General features: G+C 48.0%; 1 protein-coding gene across 5 annotated transcripts; it reads left to right on the forward strand.

Annotated features, from left to right (window-relative positions):
• Window positions 1-124: 124 nt before the first annotated feature.
• SNAP47 (synaptosome associated protein 47) lies at window positions 125-22,401 on the forward strand. 5 transcript variants are annotated; one of them, XM_081971702.1, is made up of 6 exons: window positions 125-253; window positions 5,513-5,619; window positions 6,422-6,962; window positions 7,507-7,997; window positions 16,587-16,738; window positions 21,770-22,400. In XM_081971702.1, exons 3-6 carry the CDS (start codon window positions 6,466-6,468, stop codon window positions 21,914-21,916), a joined length of 1,287 nt encoding a protein of 428 aa, XP_081827828.1. In that variant the 5' UTR covers window positions 125-253; window positions 5,513-5,619; window positions 6,422-6,465; the 3' UTR covers window positions 21,917-22,400. The 5 variants fall into 5 exon arrangements, with proteins under 5 accessions (XP_081827828.1, XP_081827832.1, XP_081827831.1 ...); XM_081971706.1 differs by having other exon boundaries at window positions 7,507-7,972; window positions 16,650-16,738; window positions 21,770-21,918; XM_081971704.1 differs by lacking the exon at window positions 125-253 and adding an exon at window positions 601-705.
• Window positions 22,402-23,300: the final 899 nt, after the last annotated feature.

Here is a 23,300-nt window from a genome sequence, read left to right on the forward strand (position 1 = left end):
CCCCGCCCAGCGCGCGCCTGTGCGCCTGTGTCTCGCGGACGCCCTCCTCCCGTGCCGCGCATGCGCGCGACTTCCCTCGCCGGAGCCCAATCAAAGGGAGCGCCGGTTTTGCGCAGGCGCGTGGCGAGCGTCGTGAGGGAGGGAGGGAGAAGGAGGAGGAGGAGGAGGAGGAGAAAAAAAAAGAAAGCAGGGGAGACTCGAGCAATGGCGGATTGACCGCGGCTCTTTCACCGCCGCCTTTCGCGAGCGACCGGTGAGGAGCCCCGGTGGGCACGACGGCCGTTCCAGGGGACGTGGGGGCGGGTCGGCGTTGCCCTGCGGAAGCCCCCTCCCCAATATCTCGTCGTGGGGACCTCGACAGGCTGGCGCAAGGGCTGCCGGGAGTTGTAGTCTGAGGGGGAGGGAGGGAGGGGAGAGGGCCAGGCCTTCGCCCCCTTCTTTGTGGGGGAGGGCAGGGGGCGGCAACTGGGGGTCCTTGGTGGTTGGGGGGGCAGTGAGGTCCCCAGCTGCTCCCTCCCCCCTCCTGCCTCTCCCCATTTCAAGGGGAAGCGCCCCCCCCGCCCCCGTTGCAGGAGCATCTGATCCAGGTGAAGTAGATCCCCTCAACGCCTGTCTGTGTGGCACCATGGCAACCACCAGGGGCCTTTTCTCCCCAGGCAGACACCCCAAGTAGAGGCTGGGTTGTGTGTGTGTGCGCATGTGTATGTGGGTATATGCATAATTTTGTTCTTATTTATTGACTCATCCTGTCATGTTCATGCAGTGTCTATTGAAGGTGGTGACCCTTTGAGAGCTGCATGCAACGAAATTTCATTTTTATGTATGCCGATTAGTCTACATTTGAAGTGACAATGAAGTTATTATTTTATTCTCTATTCTGAATTCCATTCTATTCTATTCTGTTTTCTATTCTATATTCTTCTATTCTCTTCTGAATTCTGTTCTGTATTCTATTCCTATCCTATTTTATTCTTTATTCCATTTATTCCATTCTATTCTATTCTATATTCTATATTCTGAATTCTATTCTGTATTCTATTCCTATTCTATTCTTCATTCCACTTATTCTATTCTGTTCTGTTCTATTCTATATTCTCTATTCTGAATTCTATTCTGTATTCTATTCCCATTCCTATTCTATTCTTTATTCCATCTATTCTATTCTGTTCTGTTCTTCATTCCATTTATTCTATTCTATTCTATATTCTATTCTGTTTTCTATTTTATTCTGTTTTCTATTTTATTTTATTCTATTCTGTTTTCTATTCTATTCTATATTCTTCTATTCTAATTCTATTCTATATTCTATTCTGAATTCTATTCTATTCTTCATTCCACTTACTCTATTCTATATCCTATATCCTATCCTATTCCTATTCTATTCTCTATTATTCTCTTCAGATCACAAAGCATTATCAAAAAATATGGATACAGGTAGTTCTTGATTTACAACAATTCATTTAGTGACTATTCGAAGTTACAACACCACTGAAAAAAAGTGACAGGACCATTTTTCACCCTTATGACCATCCCAGCATCCCCATGGTCATGCAATCAAAATTCTGTCACTTGGCAAATGATTCGTATTTATGACGACTGCAGAATCCCGGGGTGGGTGTGGTGTCACACGATCCTCTTTTGCGATCTTGCTACAAGCAAAGTCAATGGGGAAGCCAGATTCTCTTCACCGTGTTATTAATTTAACAACTGCGGGGATTCACTTAACATCTGTGGCAAGAAAGGTCGTAAAATGGAACAAAATAAATTTCTCACTTCCCCAGTGAATTTTCTTATAAAAAGGTTGCAAGAGGGAGATCATGTGACCCTGGGACACTGCAACCATCAGAAATATGAGCCAGTTGCCAAGCGTCCGAATTTGGATCAGGTGACCATGGGGATGCTGCAGTGGTCATAAGTCCCCCTTTTCAGTGCTGTTGTAACTTTGAACAGTCACTAAATGAATGGCTGTACGTCGAGGACCGCCTGCAATTAATTTCCCACAGTGCGAAAAAGTAAATACTCTTGCCCAGTGGATTCAAAATACGAAATAGATGGTTTGATTAGACATCCTGCAAAAAATAATTTGTTGCTATTAGTGTAGTTGTGATCAGGTTCTGTGTTTTTTATGCAATTAACACCTACATAGACATTTTACTCTTATATCTTACCTGTTTATCAACCTTGTATGCTGCCCATCTTGCAGAATACAGAATAACAGAGTTGGGACCTTGGAGGTCTTCTAGTCTAACCCCCTGCTCAAGCAGGGGACCTTATATCAATCTGGACATTTTGGATGTATCCAAAGGCAATCCCCAGTGACTTACAAGCATTGAATAAATTGCAATGTAAAATATTAAAACAATAAAAATATTTTAATGGAAAAACAATCATTTAAAATGTAACTTTAATAAGATAGAGAGATAGGGAGCAAAATGCAGAGAGAGAGGAGGTGGAGTGTTTTCTGTCCCATCGGCCACTATTTTCTATATGGGTTGTCCTTTCTCTGCCTCCACAACCATTCATTTAATGACTGAAGTTACCCCAGCACTTAAGAAAGGGACATAGCAATAGCACTCAGATTTATATACCATTTCACAGTGCTTTACAGCCCTCTCTAAGCAGTTTGCAGTCGGCCTCTTGCCCCCAAACAATCCGGGTCCTCATTTTACCCACGTCGGAAGGCTGAGTCAACCTGGAGCCTGGTGAGATTCGAACTGCCAAACTGCAGTCAGCCGGCAGTCAGCAGAAGTAGCCTGCAGTATTGCATGCTAACCACTGCGCCACCTTGCCTCATGATCAGTTTTCACACTTAGGACTATTACAACATCCCCATGATCACGTAATCTAAATTTGGACGCCTGGCAATTGACTCATATTTACGACGGTCTCAACATCCCGGGGTCATGTGACCCCCTTTTGCAAGCCTCCGACAATCGGAGTCAATGGGGGAAACCACTAATTTAACAACTGCAGTGATTCTCTTAACAACTGCGGCAAGGAGAGGTTGTAAAAGGGGGTAAGGCTCACTTAACTTTCTCACTTAGCAACGGAAATGTCGAGGACTACCTACCTGTCTAAGGGTGCTTTTGAGGAGTGACAGGAATCTCCCCGAATCTTCCTGGTTAATGTTTGAAAGCTTTTCCCTTTAATGATCTTGTTTTCTCTGTATCGCATTTGACCGCCTCTGCTGGTACAGCTTGTACTTAGGTTGCATTTCCTGGCTGCCTTGCCATGAATAATTTAAAATTATGTGTTTTTAAAAACCACCACCACCACCACCACCAAGTGCTCTGCTTCGGAGTAAACAAGGAAATACTACGATATTTTAATATTTTATTTCATGGGCCGTTCCTGGAAGGCTTCCGGAAAAAAGGACTCATAAAATATGTTTGTTGGTCCGATGTGTGATTTATTGATCCCTGCTGGAAGGGTTGCGTCATCTTTGCAGCAGAGAAAACAGCTTTTATAATTCCATCAAGACCAGAGTTGTCCCAAGGGGAAAATCCTGGGCTAGAATTGCAGGGATAAGTTCAAGTCCTGCCTTAGCCATGATAGCCGGCTGGGTGACTTTTGCCCAATCAATCTTTCTAAGCCCAACCTACCTTGCAGGGCTGTTGTTTTGGGGAAAATCGGATGAGGAAGTTGTGTCGGATGTGTTCGCTGCCTTGAGTTATTTATGAGAATAATGAAGGCGGGAGGCATCTAAATTAAATTTAGAAGAAGAAAAAATAACCTGGGCTTGCAACAGTTCATTTAGTGACCATTTGCAGTTACAAGGGTGACTTCTGACTTTTTCACACTTAACGACCCTTGCGGCCATTCTCATGGTCTCGTGATCAAAATTCAGACGCTTGGCACCTGACTCGTATTTATGACGCTCGTGGTATCCTGGGGGATCATGTGATCCCCTTTTGCAACCTGACAAGCAGTGGGGAAGCCCAGGTTCACTTAACAACTGCAGTGATTCACTTGTGGCAAGAAAGGTGGTGAACGGGCTAAAATGTCTTACTTAGCAATATAAATTTTGGGCTCAGCTGTGGTCATAATCCGAGGACTACCTGTATCAATATAATGCCTGGCTTCCTGGTGTGATGTTGACTGTGGTTAGCATGTGATACCTGAGCAATAATAATTTCCTCCATTTCGTCATGTGAGAAAATTTACCCAGGTGGTAAATAGGTGACTTGGACAATGAATCATGACAGCAAAACAATATAGGTATATATAATATCAAGCATCCTCCTTTGATGTTCATTTTCTTCTGCTGTGGATAGTCAAATGCCTGCTTTGGGTTATCATTTTCCCACTCCCAAATATCTATTTCGTAAGTTTTAAATGTGTAGCGAATTTTATGTAGTGTGATAGATTTCCCCCCCCCTCTTTTTTTTTTTTTTTTTTGCCTGTGTGTTTGTTTTTGATCTGTACAATTTTTTTGGTGCAATTTTTGTTGGATTCCAAGAAGCCTCAAACATTGACAAGAATTTTTAAGCTATCGAAATCACCAACAGTCCAGGTAAATGGGGGAAATGCTGTGTTTAATTAAGACAAGATATTTAGTAGGTTGGGTAGAAGAGATAAAGACAGCGAACAAACAGAAAGACCCAAATGTCTTTAATTGCTTTTATTCCGATACCTAATTATGTCCAGAAAGCTTAAATATTATTCCAACCTCTGTTATTGCTGATGAAGGGTTAATTGTTTGTGAACTGGCTTTATTTTTATTTTATTTTATTTTTTAAAAACTCTCTTTCAGGTGAGTTTTGCATAGGCAGTCATCATTTAGGAGCTGTTCTGTTATGACCATGATGAAAAAGTGCTTCTCCCCATCAGTCCTTGCATTGATGACTTTTACTGGTCTATAAGGCAAAGCCACACACATAAGAGGATTTTTGCGGTTTCACTTAGCGACTGCTTCACTTAATGACCAGGTTGCCTGTGCCATTTGGGGTGGCTAAAGGAGGACTGCCCGTAGAGGCTTAGAATTTGTTTCTTCTATGCGATCATCTGATTTGCAGTTGTCAAGCAACAAATATGCACCTGTGAATCCATCTCTTTTTGCATATGTTGATGTATCTGAAGTTATAGTTGGTCCTCAACTAATGATCATAGTTGAGACCAGAATTTCTGTCACTAAGCGATGCGTTCATTAAGTGAGTCACTATGTGACTGGACTTGATTTTATGACTATTTTACTGGGGGCATTAAGTGAACCCACTTCTTTAATTGACTTTTTTTGGGATCAGAAACTGGCTGGCTGGGGAATTCTGGGAGTTGAAGTCTGCACAATGAGCAAGGCTTGAAGAATCTGTGTTTGTTTTTGTTGTTTTTAAGTTGACATGGTGTATCTTTAGTACGTGGCAATGACAAAATAGAACTGGTCTATTTTAAAAGAAATTGCATGTCCTTGTATTTATTTATTTATTTTTGAAGGGTGGCAATTGAGAAAGGGAATAATTGATTGTGCCTGGGATTTAATTTCATGGGACTAATAGAATTTGTGTTTGCTTGCCAGAAGCTGCTGAGGAAGGTTGCAAATGACAATCGCACAACCCCAGGATGCTTTGTCAAGCACCCGAAGTTTGACCCCATGACTGTGTGGATGCTGCAGCGGTCATAAGTGTGAGAACTTGGACATAAGCCACTTTTTTTATTTAAAAAAATTGAACGGTCATTAAACAAATGGTTGTAAGTTGAGAACTAGTAAACCCAACAGTTAATTCAGAAGAACGCAGCTTCAGATATTCAAAGCTCAAGATTTGGGGTTCAGAAGTTCTTATTTCAAGGTTTTAAAGCAGTAACGTCCGTTCCTTGGGCGCTACTTTCAGACCTGTGGACTTCAATTCCCAGAATCCCCTAGCCAGCCCATGCATGAGGATTCTGGGAATTGAAGTTCACAGGTCTGAAAGTTGCCAAGAATGGAGAGCCCTGAGTCAGATTCTCACTATACCAGCTTCAATGTTTTGAACACAAGTATTTGTCATAAGCGGGATGTGGCGGCTCAGTGGCTAAGACGCTGAGCTTGTCGATCAGAAAGGTCAGTAGTTTGGCGGTTCGAATCCCTAGCACCACATAACGGAGTGAGCTCCCGTCACTTGTCCCAGCTTCTGCCAACCTAGCAGTTCGAAAGCACGTAAAAAATGCAAGTAGAAAAATAGGAACCACCTTTGGTGGGAAGGTAACGGCGTTCCGTGCGCCTTCGGGCATTGAGTCATGGAAGCCGCATGACGACGGAGACGTCTTTGGACAGCGCTGGCTCTTTGGCTTTGAAATGGAGATGAGCATCACCCCTAGAGTCAGGAACGACTAGCACTTATGTGCAAGAGGAACCTTTACCTTTATTTGTCATAAGGCTCGTGAAAGGTGAATGAACTGTGCGTTAATTACTAATCGTTGATTGCAGAATGTATTTTATCTTTGGAAGGTGTCAATTGTTTCTTCGAGGAAGCGGAACCCAGAAATAAGATCATGGAGGACAACATCCACATCCATGCTTGGTCTTGCTCCTATTATCTCAACTCGGGGAAACAATGGGTTCCCGGAAAACTGCTGCTGACACCGGTTTCGGTCAAATTTACGGCGGACAAATCTGGAGAGATCCTCGTCAGCTTTCCCCTTTCCTCCATCAGCGAGATCAAGAAAGAATCGTCCACCTTAATCTTCAGTTCCCTCACCCTTTTGGAGAGCAACACCAAGCATTGGTTCAGCTCCCTTCAACCCAACCGAAATGTGATCTTCAACGTGCTGGAGCATTTTTGGAGAGAACAACTCCTCTCGCCCGGCGGAGCCAGGCTACAGACGGCCTGCATCCAGACGTCCAAGGGCAAGGAATTGACTGGCTTACTGATGGGATCCGAGAAGCGCCTGGAAGATACCGCGAAGGTCCTGGAGCACCAGGGCGAACAGTTTGATAACATCATAAAAGGCTTGGACAAGATCGAGTCAGAGATGGATGTGGCAGACAGGTACGGCGATGGGTGTGGGATCCCGTCGTCCCCAGGGTGGGTCATGGAGTTGGCTGGGGCCTAGGAGAACATCTGGAGGTCTGCTTTGCGAGAAACGTTGGCCTCAACCGTAGCCGAAGGTAAAAGACGACCTGTACAGGAAGTCCTCGACTTACGACCACAATTGAGCCCAAAATTTCCATTGCTAAGCGAGACATCTTTCAAGTTGGTTTTGCCCCATGTTTACAACTTTTCTTGTCTCAATTGTTTTTATCAAATCCCTGAGATGGCTAAATTAGTTAACACGGTTTTTGAGTGAATCTGGATTCCCCCTGGACTTTGCTTATCAGAAGGTCGCAAAAGGGATCGCATGATTCCCGCAACACTACCACCGTCGTAAATACGAGACAATTGCCAGTGTCTGAATGTTGATCACGTGGCCATGGGGGTACTGCAACGGTCCTAAGTTACTTTTTTCAGTGCCATCGTAAGTTCGAAGACAAAAAGAATGGTCGTAAGCCGAGGACTGCCTGTATTTCTGATTATTCTCCCCTGCCTCTTCCAGGTTATTGTCCGAACTGGAGACTCCATCTTGGTGGCCTTTTGGTGGGAAACTCCCCAAGGCCGTGTCCGAAGCGGGGAAGGCGAAGGAGAACCCCACAGCTTCTCCCTCCAAAAACAAAGATGGCGTCATTTTGCATATCCCAGCCATCATCACCGAACGGACCGATGCTCACGTCAAGCCGGGCAGCCTCACCCTCTTAGTGTCCGGCCTGAGGATCTGCGACGCCAAGTCCCAGCTGCTGCACTGGTTCGACAAGAGGGAGGTGGACGATGTCAGGGTCCACAGCCCTTACGAAATCTGCGTCCGCCAGAGGTTTATCGGCAAACCAGATATCTGCTACCGGCTGCTGTCGGCAAAGATGCCTGAAGCCATCCCGTTCCTGGAGGTCCAGTTCAACAAGAAGATTCAGTTCTCGGAGGACGCTTTGGCACTGGCGCGGGATAAGAGGGCGTCTTCTCCGGAGGAGGTGGGGGCCTCCATTTGGCAAGCAGGTAAGAGGGAGGGGAGGAAGACCACCCTCGGATAGTTCGAAATTTCAGAAATAATAGCGAAAGGAAGAGGCACGTATGAGCCAGCAGTGGTGCTGCAGCAGCCAAAAAGGCCAATGCGATGCTATGCACAGGTGGTATTCAGCCGCTTTGGGCGAATCGGTAGTGTAGATCGCGTCTGGACCTGCCCCCCCACCTCCCACCCCCCGGCTCTATGCGGTCCTATTTGGGCGCGTTTTTGAGACTGGGCGCCTGCATGGAAGATGCACTTGCGGGGCGTAGTAGTCGAAATAAGTGAAACCCGCTGATCCTACATGGAGATACTGATAGCCTCCAGATCACGAGAAGTATTAGGTAGGCCTGGATTTACATCCATTTGTTTAGTGTCCGTTCAAGGTTACAGTGGCACTGAAAAAAGGGACTTAAGATCATTTTTCACACTGAGCTTTGCTGTCAGGTTTTTGAAAGATGCCCTAATTGATTCATGAGCCTTGAGCCAAGTTTCAAAAGAAAACCAGTCATTTATTAGGAGCACCATTTCAGCAACACCCTTTTGCAGTCAGATCTAAGCATCATTTGAATTATGGCTGAGCTTTACCCGTGTTCCCTCCCTCCCCTCAGTCTGTGTCATAAATCACTCTCTCCAACGAGGTGCACCCCCTCCCAAGCCTGCTGTAGTAATCTGAGATCCGACTCTAGCCGAAGGTATGCGTGGAATGCGCTTCCCCTCCCCCTTTCCTCACCATGGCAACTTTATGAGTTGACAGTTGCAACATCCCAGCAGTCACATGATCAAAATCCAGGTGCTTGGCAACTGACTCATATTTATGACAGTCGTAGCATCCTGGGGCCACTTGATCCCCATTTGCGACCTTCTGGCAAGCGAAGTCAAGGGGGAATCCAGATTCACTTAATAGTTGTGCGAATGACTTAACAACTGCAGGGATTCACTCCTTCAGGAAAGGTCGTAAAATGGGGCAAGACTCACTTAATGACTGTTTCAGTCGGCAACAGAAATTTGGGACTCAATTCTATTCGTATGTGGAGGACTACCCGTACAGTTGAACCTGAAATTTAACTCGCTTAACTCACAAAAAAAACTCACTTAATGACTGTCTCACTTAGCAATAGAAATTTAGGGCTCATATAAGTGGTTATATAAGTCAAACGCTACAGGCGTGGTCGTTGATCGCCACCTAGTGGCCATTCTGAGTTGTATAAAAAAAATGACAAGGCTAAATTTTGGAGAAACCAACCAGCAGCCTCCAGTCTAGCCATTCTTGCTAGATTGCTGTCACTAACTTAACAACCACAGCAAGTCACTTAACAACTGTGGCAGGAAAGGTGGCAAAATGGGGCGAGCCTCACTTAACAATTGTCCCACTTAGCAACAGAAATATTGAGCTCGATTGTGGTCAGAAGTCAAGGACTAACTGCTGTATATTGCTCTTGGAATATTTGCATCCAGTTGTGGACAGCACAATACAAAAAAAAAGATGTGGAGACTCTAGAAAGAGTGCAGAGAAGAGCAACAAAGAGGATTAGGGGACTGGAGACTAAAATGGTTGCAGGAACTGGGCTTGTCTAGCTTAAGAGAAAGAAGGACCAGGGGAGACAGGATAGCAGTCTTCCAATATCTCAGGGGTTGCCACAAGGAAGAGGGAGTCAAGCTATTCTCCAAGGCACCTGAGGGCAGAACAAGAAGCAATGGGTGGAAACTAATCAAGGAGAGAAGCAACTTAGAACTGAGGAGAAATTTCCTGACAGTGACTAATCAGTGGAACAGAAGTTGCCTCCAGAGGTTGTGAATGCCCCAACAGTGGAAGTCCTTAAGAAAATGTTGGATAGCCATTTGTCTGAAACGGTATAGGGCTTCCTGCCTAGGCAGGGGGTGGGACTAGAAGACCTCCAAGGTCCCTTCCAACTCTATTCTATGTATTTATCTATCTACTGTATCTATCATCTATCTATCTATCTATCATCTATCTATCTATCTATCTATCTATCTATCTATCTATCTATCTATCTATCTATCTATCTATCTATCTATCTATCTATCTATCTATCTATCTATCTATCTATGCATCCATCCATCCATCCATCCATCCATCTATCTATCTAAATTAATTAATCAGTGGAACAGAAATTGCCTCCAGAAGTTGTGAATGCCCCAACACTGGAAGTCTTTAAGAAGATGTTGGATAGCCATTTGTCTGAAATGGTATAGGGCCGTGATGGCGAACCTATGGCACGCGTGCCACAAGTGGCACGCGGAGCCATTTGACAGGGCACGTGAGGCTCTGCCCTGTCATCTGGCCAGCGCGCATACGTGTGCTGGCCAGCTGAGTTCACCTTTTTAAAAGCTATTTTTCGCCCTCCCCAGGCTCCAGAGGCTTTATAGGAGCCTGGGGAGGGCGAAAAGAGCCTCCCCCACCCCCGGAGGCCCTCCGGAGGCTTCAGGGACCGTCCGGAGGCTTCCCTGACGCCTTTGGAGCGCTTAAAACCACCCTCCGAGCAAACCGGAAGTCACTTGTTCGTGCGTTGCATTATGGGTGCGGCACGCCTGCACACGACCCCCCTGCACTCCCCCCACTTGTGGCACGCGAGCCAAAAAAGGTTCGCCATCGCTGGTATAGGGTTTCCTGCCTAGGCAGGGGGTTGGACTAGAAGACCTCTCTGTATTCAAATATCTTTAGGCCAAAGTTGTAAGAGAAGGAAAAAAAGCTGAAAGAAGCATGACTGGGGTTATCTCCCTAGGATGCTTTGTGTATTCTTTTGACAAAAAATATTTGGATATTGATTTACCTTGTGGTTGTCACTGGTGGGGGTGGGGGTCAGTGGGGGGCATCTGTATTTGGAGCAGCTAAAAAGTTACTTCTCTCCTGCTACAGGACAATTGCTGAAGCAAAAGGAAAGGCTACTGTTAGCCCTTAACATAACGGTCTTAATTGAGCCTGCCCATTACGGTTATACACCATGGCAGTCGCAAAGCAGGTCACCACGTGACCAGAATTGTTTTAATGACATTTTTTTGGGTGGTTGTTAAGCGAATGGGGTGGTGGTTGTTTGCTATGAGGGTGTAGTTGACCAAATTTCGTGCCATAAATTGCAACTTTTAAAAATTAATTATCTATCTTCTAACATATTTTCTAAATTCTATAAAAATGTAGGAAAAAAAACAATTTCTGGTCTGCTATGCTTAAAAAAACAAAAGAGGTTTCAGCCCTTTAAAACAAGCTGGCCATTAACCAACTGCGTTTCTGCTACACCCTCTGATTAAATTAAATTAAATTAAAGATTAGAACGCACTTTGGTTGGTCGGTTTGCTGAAATTCGGTTTTCGGTTTGCCTGGAATAGTTGGTTCATTTTTAAATGAAGGACTAATGGGTACCAGGAGGTAAAATGCTAATTTCAGCTCCTGAAAGGTGGAACAAGTGGTTGGTTTTGTTCATCCCGGTTAAATTCACGATGAGACCATGCCAGTTATTAAAAATAATTTGTTTGGTGAGTCTTTTTCAGCTGTTCCTTGCTGTGCATAAAATGGTTTGCATTCACAACCGATAGGACTCCCAATAGGTGTCCTTTCTTTCTGCTTTAAGTCACAAACATCAGTAACATCAATCTATCAATAATGGCTAGATGTTGGCTTGTTCTGTTTCTCTCAAACTCATTTGGCTTGCCTTTTTTTCAACTGCGAATGGCCACTAGGTGGCGACCAAGCACTGCACCTGATCATTCCATAGACAGGTACCGTAGTCCTCGACTTACGACCACAGATGAGCCCAAAACCTCTATTGCTAGGTGATACGGTTGTTAAGTGAGTTTTGCAACATTTTATGACCTTTTTTTGCCACAGTTGTCAAGCGAATCACTGCAGTTGTTAAGTTAGTCACACTATTGTTAAGCGAATCTGGCTTCTCCATTGACTTTGCTTGTGAGAGGGTCACAAAAGGGGATCACATGACCCCAGGTCACTGCGACCGTCATAAATATGAGTCAGTTTCCAAGCATCTGGATTTTGATCACATGACCACGGGGATGCTGCAATGGTCATAAGTGTGAAAAACGGTCATAAGTCATTCCTTTCAATGCTGTTGTAGTCTTGAATGGTCACTTAACAGATGGTTGTAAGTTGAGGACTACTGTATGTGTGTGTATGTATGTATGTATGCATGCATGCATGCATGTAGATTGATGGACAGAGAGATAGAGAGTTAGAGAGAGAGATAATTATATATGTATGTGGATAGATAGATATGTGTATTATGTATATAGATGATAGAGAGAGGGTGGGAGGAAGAGAGACATAGAAAGAGAGAGAAAGAGGAGGAGGAAGAGAGAGTGAGCGAAAGAGAGAGAGGGAGGAAGAGAGAGGGAGAAAAAAGAAAAAGAGAGGGAGGAAGAGAGAAAGAGACAGGGAGAAAGAGAGAGGGAGGAAGAGAGAGAGGGGGAGAAAAAAAGAGAAAAAGAGAGGGAGGAAGAGAGAGAAAGGGGGAAGAGAGAGTGAGAGGAAGAGAGTGAGAGTAAGAGAGAGAGAGAGAGGAAGAGAGAGAGAGAGAGAGAGAAAGGAATAGAGAAAGATAAATGATAGATAGGTAGATACCGGTAGATAGTGTGTTTATGTATGTACACACACGCAGACACACAGACATTTATAGATGTGCGTGTATGTAGGTAGACAGACGGATAGGCAAGACATTCAGTCAGTATCTCCTCAGGTTTTTCACTAGTGATACATCTTGTTTTTCTAAAAAGGTGAGGATGGGGGTTCAAGCTGGCAAATTTGATTTGATTCCCCCCTCCCCCCAATTTCCGGGCCTCTCCTCCCCCCCCCTCCCCAAGCCAGCTCCAGTAGAGGGTCTTCAACGGGACCTTGCAGGGAGAAAGACACCACAGGTGTAAATTCTTCCTGCTTAGCCGTGGGGAGCCTAGGATTTAATTTGGGGCCAGAATTTGGAATCAGACCAAGGGCTGCTGCTGACTTTTGAACATGTCTCCAAAGAAAGAGACGCCTCCCCAGCTGGGAAATGTGGTCATTAAACCTCTTGAAAGAAGGAGGAGGCTTAAACCAGGTTCCATCTTGGCCAGGCTCCCTGCTGGTTGAGGAGTCTGGTTTATCTCCCACTAGAGGGGTCCCCAAACTTGGCTTCTTTAAGGCTTATGGACTTCAACTCCCAGAATTCTGGGAGTTGAAGTCCACAAGCCTTAAAGGGGCCATGTTTGGGGACCCCGTTCTAATTAACTACCTTTTCCCCAAGAACTTTAAGGTGGCTTACAGGAAGATCCACCCCCATCCCGGCATAGAGAAACCGACTGACCCGATTTCACGGCGGTTTTTCCCCACCGGTTGTTAAGTGAATCGTCGTGTTCATTCACTGAATCTGCAGTAATGAAATTCGCTATGGGTTTTTTTCTGTGTCTTTGCCAAACGCCAGAAATACGTATCTTTTGCGAGGTGTCTGTCATGACGTGCTCGCTAAGCGACCGGTCGTAAGTATTGAAGGTAGTCCTCGACTTACGACCACAATCGAGCCCCAAATTTCCATTCCTAAGCAAAAACAATTGCCAAGTGAGTTTTTGCCCCGTTTCGCAACTTTTCCTGCCACGGTCATTAAGTGAATCTCTGCAGTTATTAAGTTAGGAACACAGTTGTTAAATGAATCTGGTTTCCCCACTGACATTGCTCGTCAGACGGTTGCAAAAAGGGGATCGCGTGACCCCGGGACACTTCGACTGTCATAAATATGAACCAATCCCCAAGCGCCTGAATTTTGATTACGTGACCATTGGGATACTGCGACCGTCATAAGTGTGAAAATTGGTCATTAGTCACTTTTTCCAATCTTGTCACTAAGCGAACTGTTGTAAGTCAAGGACTGCCCGTTCAGGACTTCCTCGACTTACAGCCACAATCGAATCCAAAATTTCCATTGCTAAGCAAGACAGTTGTTCAGCGACCGTCTTGTTCTATTTTACAACCTTTCTCGCCACATTTGTTAAGCGAATCACTGCGGTTGCTAAGCCAATGACATGGTCGTTAAGCAAACCTGGCTTCCCCATTGACTTCGCTCATCCGGAAGTCACAGAAGGGGATCACGTTAGCCCTGGATGCTGCAACCTTCGTAAGTACATGCCAGTTGCCAAGACTCCGAATTTTGATCACGCGACTACGGGGAATGACACGCCGGCCGTAGGTGTGAAAAAATGGTCATAAGTCCGTTTTTTTTTTGTTGTTGTTGGGTTTTTTTTTGTTTTTTTTTGTAACTTCAGACACTCCCTAAACCGACAGTCGCAAGTCTACCTGCAAGGCGTCCTCGGCGGAAACTTTTGCATCTGCACCGCTTGGCTGGCGGTATTGTGAAAGGCCGTTCAATTTAGACCGCCATCAATGTCCCCCTGGTAGCCAACGGCCTGCCCGAGAACCAAATTAATTCCAGGGATGGGGGGGAGGGATTAAGAGTCTGCGGTAATTAACTCCTGGGCGGGTGGGGGGAGGGAGGAAGAGGAGGATTTGAGGGGAGGGGGGAGCGTTGTATTTTTAGCCGCAGCTTTTGTGTCTGCCTTTTCCATGAAGTAACACAATCCCGAGCTGACACCCAGCCAGTCTTTCTGGCACGGGGCCTCCAAAATCTGAGCCAGCCTCGGCTCTTCTGGCCCAGAGCCCCCGCAGCTGTCACGGTCTAGAGGGGGTGGCGGGAGGGGTGGGTGGGTTGAGCTTCTTCGGGGCAGGGACAGCTTCCTCTAAAGGGGGCTCTTTCCACCACCCCCTTGCCCCCCCCCCAGCCCAGCATATCCTGTTCCAGCAGAGACCCCGGCCACAGGGGGGGGGAGGGGGGCTGGCGGAGTGTCTCGGCCAAAAGAGAGCTCCACGCGGCAGAGTATAGTCCTTGACTTACGACTGCTCATTTAGCGATCCTTAGAACTTAGCAGCAGCAGCACAGGTTGTCCTCGGGTTACAACAGTTCTTTTAGTGACGGTTCACCGGGAGGTGCCGCCCAAGGTATGAAGGGGGCTACTAAATCTTGATTTACTTACTGTGTATCTTATTTTATTTATTGGCTGAAGAAGGAGCCGCACAGACAAAATAATAAGAATGCATACAATTTAAGCACGGTTTGTTTAGGGTTTGAAGTTACAATGGCAGTATGACCGTTTCTCACACTTACGACCATTGCAGCATCCCCATGGTCACATGATCGAAATTCAGGTGCTAGGTAACCACTTCATACTTACGACGGTTGCAGAGTCGGGGGGGGGGGTGTCACGTGTCACGTGATCCTCTTTTGTGGCCTCACCAGGAAAATCAATGGGGAAGCCAGATTCACTTAACATCCGTGTGTCTAACTGCAGAGGTTCACTTAATGACTGTGGCAAGAAAGGTCATAAGATGGGGCAAAACACACTTAGCTACTGCCTTGCTCAGTGAAGGAAATTTGGATCTCAATTGTGGTCGTAAGTCGAGGAGTACCTGCAATGTAAAAACTGCATTGATTCCCTTAACTGTGGCAAGAAATCTTGTAAAATTGGGCCAAACTCACTTAACAACTGTCTTCACTTAGTGATGGAAATTGCGGGCGTAAGTGGGGAACTCAGGTGAGTTTGTCTTCCAGTTGCATTGGAGCATCTTTGCCTGTTACAACTTTTGTTACCTGAGACGAACCATTGTCCTCGATTTGCGACCGTATTGGGAGCCTGCCCATCGCAGTTGTAACTCATGAAGGTCATACCTTGGGTCAGTGAAGGACCCGATTTTATGCTTTGTTTTTGCAGCAGTCATTAAGCGAATGTTCCAGTCATTAAGCGAACCAGCTGTTTTGCCCCAAACTGGAAAGAAATGCCTGCTTTCAGCAAAAAAGTCTGATTGTGGGATGCAAAAGAAATGGGGCCCTGTGATCTATGGGGGCAGTGGCAGTTGGAACAGTCTGTCATGATTTCTAATGGTCATTAAGCGACCAGTCATAAATTGAGGATTACCTGTAAAGCCAGGCTTTCTCTGCCGTGGCCGCTTTCAGATGTATAGACTTCAACTCCCAGAAATCCTCAATGTACAACCATTCGTTTAGTGACTGTTCGAAGTTACGATGGCACTGAAAAAAGTCACTTAGCAACAGTCCTCGCGCTTACGACCATCACATCACCCCCAGGGTCACATGGTCAAAATTTGGCTGCTTTGTAACTGGCATGTGTATTGAACAAGCCAGATCCGATTAACAATCGTGTGATTCAATTAACAACTGCAGTGATCCGCTTAACAACAGTGGCCAAAAGAGGTCATATCCGGTGTGATTCGCTGAACAATTTCAGTGACTCACTTAACAGCGGCAAGAGAGATGAGTTAAGATCATTTACTTAATGATTCACTTAACAACCGTAGCAAAAGCAGCCATTAAATCGGGCACAGCCCTCTTGGCCACCCCCTTGTTCCACCAGAGACATTCTGTTCCCAGTTGCGGTCATAAAGTGAGGACTACCTGTGCAAACTCCCTGGCCAGAGATGGGGCAATAGTTCCATGCTTGGCTGGGCCAGGGTCAGCTCTGCCGTTTTGTGGGCCTTTCTGATATCCCCCCCCCCCCGGCCTCTCTTCTTGCAGCCACTGGGTTTGTGGGAAGCCTAGTTCAGGCCGGAGCGACAGCCTCCTCCTCCTCCTCTCGAGGGAGCGGAGACCACCAGGAGCAGCATCAGGCTCAGCTGCAGAAGGAGAAGCAGGTCGTCTCCCAGAGTGAAACGCAGGAAATCCGCCAGGTAAGCTCTACGGCTGAGATTGATTAAATAGAACTCCTTTTCCATTCAGCAGTCTTTCTTTCTTTCTTTCTTTCTTTCTTTCTTTCTTTCTTTCTTTCTTTCTTTCTTTCTTTCTTTCTTTCTTTCTTTCTCTCTCTCTCTCTCTTTCTCTCCCTCTCTCTTTCATCCATTCATCCATCAGCTATCTCTGACTATCATCCATCTATCAGCTGTGTTTATCAGGTGCATCATCTATTTGTCTGTCTGTCTACCCAACCCACTCAGACCTTCCCTCCGTTTCTTTCTTTCTTTCTTTCTTTCTTTCTTTCTTTCTTTCTTTCTTTCTTTCTTTCTTTCTTTCTTTCTTCTTTTTCCTTTTCTTTTTTCTTTCTTTCTTTTCTTCCTTCCATCCATCCTTTCTTCCGCACTTTTTCTTTGTTTCCTCATTCCTTCCTTCCTTCCTTCCTTCCTTCCTTCCTTCCTTCCTTCCTTCCTTCCTTCCTTCCTTCCTTCCTTCCTTCTGCTTCTTCTTTCTTCTTCCTTGCTTTTCTTCTTCTTCTTCTTCCTTGGCTTTCTCTTTCTCCTTTCCTTTCTTTTTCTTTCTTTCTCTCCTTCCTTCATTCCTTCCTTCCTTCCGTCCTTTTTCTTTGTTTCCTCATTTCTTCCTTTCTTCCTTTTCTTTCCTTCCTTCTGCTTCTTCTTTCTTCTTCCTTCCTTGCTTTTCTTCTTCTTCTTCCTTGGCTTTCTCCTTCTCCTTTCCTTTCTTTTTCTTTCTTTCTCTCCTTCCTTCATTCCTTCCTTCTTCTTTTTCTTTCCTCCCTCCCTCCCCTTCCTCTCCTGTGTTGAGGGTGCCTCTCTGGAAGCAGGAGGTTGGGATTGGCAAAGGAGCAGAGGATGGGGGAATAAAAGAGGGAGGGGAGATCAAATCCTGATCAAAGGCGCCCAGGTGTTCGCATAGAAGGAGGAAATGTGCCATTGACCGAAGAGAATGCTTGTAGCTCAGGGTGGGGGATCCCAGATGCTCTCTCAGCTTCCTGGTTTCCTTGCAGACGTTTCATGACCCAACTAGGGAACAGCATCAGTGCTAGGGGGGAGTGGGGTTTGTGGGGAAAAGAAAGTGGAGATGGTGGTCTCTGAGCTTAGCTGTTTCCTTGAGGGCGTTTCATGGTCCAACTAGGTATTATCGTAATCGCTAGAAGAGTTGAACCCACTCCCTTCTAGCACTGATGATGTTACCTAGTTGGGTTGTGAAACGTCTGCAAGAAAATCACCAAGCCCAGAGCGTACCAGAAAGTACTTAGTCCTTCCTCCTCCTCCCTCTCCCCTCCTCCCCCTCCCCCTCTTTTCCCCTCCTTTCCCTGCTCCTCCCCCTCCTTGTCCCTCTCCTCCCTCCCCCTCCCCTCCTCTCTCCCTCTCACCTCCTGCCCCTCCCCCTCTTCCTTTCCCTGCTCCTCCCCCTCCTTTTCCCCTCCCCCCTCCCCCTCTTTTCCCCTCCTTTCCCTGCTCCTCCCCCTCCTTGTCCCTCTCCTCCCTCCCCCTCCCCTCCTCTCTCCCTCTCACCTCCTGCCCCTCCCCCTCTTTTCCCCTCCTTTCCCTGCTCCTCCCCCTCCTTGTCCCTCTCCTCCCTCCCCCTCCCCTCCTCTCTCCCTCTCACCTCCTGCCCCTCCCCCTCTTCCTTTCCCTGCTCCTCCCCCTCCTTTTCCCCTCCCCCCTCCCCCTCTTTTCCCCTCCTTTCCCTGCTCCTCCCCCTCCTTGTCCCTCTCCTCCCTCCCCCTCCCCTCCTCTCTCCCTCTCACCTCCTGCCCCTCCCCCTCTTTTCCCCTCCTTTCCCTGCTCCTCCCCCTCCTTGTCCCTCTCCTCCCTCCACCTCCCCTCCTCTCTCCCTCTCACCTCCTGCCCCTCCCCCTCTTCCTTCCCCTCCTTTCCCTGCTCCTCCCCCTCCTTTTCCCCTCCCCCCTCCCCCTCTTTTCCCCTCCTTTCCCTGCTCCTCCCCCTCCTTGTCCCTCTCCCCCTCCCCTCCTCTCTCCCTCTCACCTCCTGCCCCTCCCCCTCTTCCTTCCCCTCCTTTCCCTGCTCCTCCCCCTCCTTGTCCCTCTCCTCCCTCCCCCTCCCCTCCTCTCTCCCTCTCACCTCCTGCCCCTCCCCCTCTTTTCCCCTCCTTTCCCTGCTCCTCCCCCTCCTTGTCCCTCTCCTCCCTCCCCCTCCCCTCCTCTCTCCCTCTCACCTCCTGCCGCTCCCCCTCTTCCTTCCCCTCCTTTCCCTGCTCCTCCCCCTCCTTTTCCCCTCCCCCCTCCCCCTCTTTTCCCCTCCTTTCCCTGCTCCTCCCCCTCCTTGTCCCTCTCCTCCCTCCCCCTCCCCTCCTCTCTCCCTCTCACCTCCTGCCCCTCCCCCTCTTCCTTCCCCTCCTTTCCCTGCTCCTGCCCCTCCTTTTCCCCTCCCCCCTCCCCCTCTTTTCCCCTCCTTTCCCTGCTCCTCCCCCTCCTTGTCCCTCTCCTCCCTCCCCCTCCCCTCCTCTCTCCCTCTCACCTCCTGCCCCTCCCCCTCTTTTCCCCTCCTTTCCCTGCTCCTCCCCCTCCTTGTCCCTCTCCTCCCTCCCCCTCCCCTCCTCTCTCCCTCTCACCTCCTGCCCCTCCCCCTCTTCCTTCCCCTCCTTTCCCTGCTCCTCCCCCTCCTTTTCCCCTCCCCCCTCCCCCTCTTTTCCCCTTCTTTCCCTGCTCCTCCCCCTCCTTGTCCCTCTCCTCCCTCCCCCTCCCCTCCTCTCTCCCTCTCACCTCCTGCCCCTCCCCCTCTTCCTTCCCCTCCTTTCCCTGCTCCTCCCCCTCCTTTTCCCCTCCCCCCTCCCCCTCTTTTCCCCTCCTTTCCCTGCTCCTCCCCCTCCTTGTCCCTCTCCTCCCTCCCCCTCCCCTCCTCTCTACCTCTCCCCTCCTGCCCCTCCCTCTCCTCCCCCTCCTCTCCACAACAGTCCCTTCAAGCACAGAAGATGTTACCTGGTTGGGTCATGAGATGTCTGCAAGGAAACCACCAGGCTCAGAGAGCCCCAAAGACTCCCCCCCCCCACTGCAAAGCTCAGCTACATCCAAGAGAAAGAGGGGTGGGCCAAGGGGTTTCCCTGGGGCTGGGTGGGCCAGGATCCTAACCGCAAAATAATTGTGCATCTCATATGAGCTCAGGAGCTACTGGAGAAGGATCCGCGTCGGTCAGAAAACCGGGGGAAGGGGAGGCGATTCCTCCCCCTTCCTCCCACGACTCTTGTGGTGGTGGTGGTGGGGGGGGAGGTTCAGCCCCGAAGGCCTTGCAGCCACTTCTACCAAAGGCCCCTTCAAGACTTTCTCTTGAAAGATCTGGAAATTCCTCCTCCACAGGATCTGGGCTCCATCCAGAGCTCCCTAATCTGCCCCTGGGTGGGTGTGTGTGGGGTGTGTGTGGGGGGGAAGATGTGGGTCAATCAGCTCATTTTCACGACGGTTCCTCCTCCCGTCTTGGCGTCTCCCAGAGGTTGACATCATGTCAGCGAAGATGGGAGGAGGCAGGATAATATTAGTTTAAATCCTGTGGTTTGGAGGAAGCGGGGAGGTTTGGCAGCCGAGCCTTGCCGGGGGCTCCGGCCCCTCCTCCTCTGCTCTGGGTCCCATCCGCAGGATTGGAAGAACTGGCAGGGGGGCTGGGGGAACCTCAAGATTTTAGGGTGGTTCCCCCCCCGCCTCCTCCTCCTCCTCCTCCTCTCAATCCTGCAGTGATGGGTCAATTGTTCCTGTCCAGACTTGTGAAGGGCAGCTGCTGTGAGGGAGGCTGTACTGGGCCAGTCGGTCTGGAACTGGGTGGTCTGGAGCTGGCAGGTGGAAAGCAAAGAAGGCCAGACTCTGCATTCCTCCCTCCCTCTCCCCTTCCCCCATCCATCCATCCATCCATCCATCTCCCCATCTGTCTCTCTCTCTCTCTCTCTCTCTCTCTCTCTCTCTTACACACACACACAGAATCCTCCTTTCTCTCCTCCTCTTCCTCCATGTTTAACTCTCCATCTCCTTCTCCCCTTTATTCTCCATCTCCTTTTTATCTGTACCTCCATCTTTCCTTCCTTCTCCTTCTCTTCCTCTTTCTCCATGTCTATCTCCTCCTCCTCCCTTCTCTTCATTCTACTCCTTTTCTCTGTACTTCATTCCTTCTCATTTTCCCTCCTTCTTATCCATTTCCTCTTTTTCCATGCCTGTGGTCTCCCCTTGCCTCCTTCTCCTCCTTTCCCCCCCTCTACCTTCCTTCCTTCTCCTCCTTTCTTGGTTCATATTCCTCCTCTTCCTCCATGTCTGCCTTCTCATTCACCCCATTCTCTCCCTTCCCTTCATGCCCTTCTTTTCTTTAGAAGGGAATATTTATGCTCAGGGTTGAAATGGGGGGTTGGGTTCTAGGTGCTTTCTGAGTTTGGCTAATAGCCTCCCCCCACTCCCTCTCCTCCTCTTTGTCTCTGAGAAACCTCTCCCCCAGCCTTCTAACACTGCTGATGTTACCTAGTTGGGTCATAAAATGTCAGCAACCAAAGAACCAAGTTCAGAGAGCACCAATGACCCACCAGTCCTCCTCTTCTTCCTCCTCTCCCTTCTCCCTGATGATGTTACCTAGTTTGGTAATAAAACATCTGCAAGAAAACAACCAATCCCAGAGGGCACCAAGAACCCCACAGTCTTTTTCCTCCTCCTCCTCCTCCTCCTCCTCTTCCTCTCCTCCCCCTCCCATTTTGCCCTCAGCCTTTCCCTTCTTTCCTGTCAGGGAGTTTGGCGTAAACTCAGACTCCCAGCTACACTTCCAATCTGGGGCTGAGCTGAAATTGAGGAAGCCGATTTGTTTTCCTTCCTCTTCCTTACGCTCCCGGGTCTGCTTACATGGCTGCCTCGACTCAATGACCAAACCTCCAGTCCTGACACTGGTCGTGAGCCGAGGACTGCCCGTGCCCCACACAAGACCCTTCAAGGCAGCATCCCCGAGCGCCAGCCAGGCCGAAGGGCCGACCTTCCCTCCCTGGACTTCCAGTTGCAACAACCGCTTCTCTCCCCTTGCTAGATCCTTCGGAGGCTGAAGTGCTTGGCCTTGGAAAGCGAAACTGAGCTGGAGCGGCAGGACGAAAGCCTGGATGCCATCACCTCCTCCGTGGACCGGGCCACCATGAATATCGACCGGCAGAACCGCAGAATCCGGAAACTCACCTAGGAAACACCCAACAACAACAACAACACCCCCCCAAAAAAAAAAACCCAAGAGGATTTGGGCAGCTGGTAAGCAGAGGTCCCCGTTCGTCCTGTGGGCTAAACTCCTGGAAGGAAGCGACTTTTAGGTGTCGAATTGACTGACAAAGCAAAAAAAAAAAAAAATTCACAAAAGAGGAAGTTCTTCCTGATTGGGGTGTCATTAAATGAAGGGGAGTTTAGTTTAAATTGCAAAGGAGCCCCACGTTTTTTTACTTAACTCACGAAGGACCTTTTTTGAGTTGCAAAAAGGAAGAAGCTAACGCTGCGAACCGAAACAGCCTCGATTTGGTTGTTCGGCTGCTGATCAGAGAACACCCCGTCATCGGATCCTTCCTCTCCCCCCCCCTCTGCCCCCCAACTCCCCCCCCCCGCCTTTCATTGAGACTCTCTGCACCCTGAAATTTATCCATGCAGTAGAGGGAATCTCAGAAGGAGTGCGTGGAATGGGGGACAAGGAAATCAGCTGTCGCACCGACCGACGGTCATCTTCGTCTCTCCACATGGGGGAGTCTTTGGGTCTTCAGGAAGCCTTCGTATCTCCCCTCCTGGGGTTTTGGGTGCTCCATTTCTGGAGGTTTTCAAAAACAGACTGGACAACCATTTGACCAGGATGGTATAAGATCTTCTTTGAGCAGGAGGTTGGACTAGAAGACCTCCCAGGTCCCTTCCGGTCCTAGGATTCTATGTTTCATGTTCTTTCTTTTTCTTTTTAATGTCTGGATTGGCCTTCACCCTACCTTTTTCGGCAAGCTGTCGTGCAGAAGTGAATATACAGACAAGCAGGCATTTTAGAAAGACATACGTTAGCCGGTGAATTTCGGAACTGGGTTGAGTGCAGCTTCCGTCTATTCATCCACTGGAACTTCTTCAAGATTGTGGTTTGTTTAAACCTGTTATATAGGCTTGCCTGGCCGCTAAACCTGGAGGAGAACCTTTTAGCAATCTGAATGGGTGGGCACAGCTAGGTTGCCTGCATCCCACTTACTTATTGGCATGAATATGCCAATAAGTATATTGGCATATAGGCAGTGACCAAACTGCCTGTTGACTTAATAGACCTGACTTGGGGGGGGGGGGAAGGTCTTATTGCTCCTATTTTTAATCCCCCCAAAACAAGGGAAAAATGGGGACTCTAGCCATTTAGATTGCTCTGTGCACTTTAACTGTTGAATATAACACAAAAGGGAATGACTGTTAATGCAGCATCGACGTCTTATCTAGTCGAATGCCTTTTTTGCAAGCTTCGTCATCCTCGGGGGGAAAAAGATGAATAAAAATATTGTACATAAGCCATTCCGGAAGGAGATGTTAACACAGAACAGAGAAAGAAATTTGGGAATGGGAGA

The sequence above is a fragment of the Natrix helvetica genome (genome assembly GCF_964273705.1).
Source record: "Natrix helvetica genome assembly, chromosome: Z".
Classification (NCBI taxonomy): Eukaryota; Metazoa; Chordata; class Lepidosauria; order Squamata; family Natricidae; genus Natrix; species Natrix helvetica.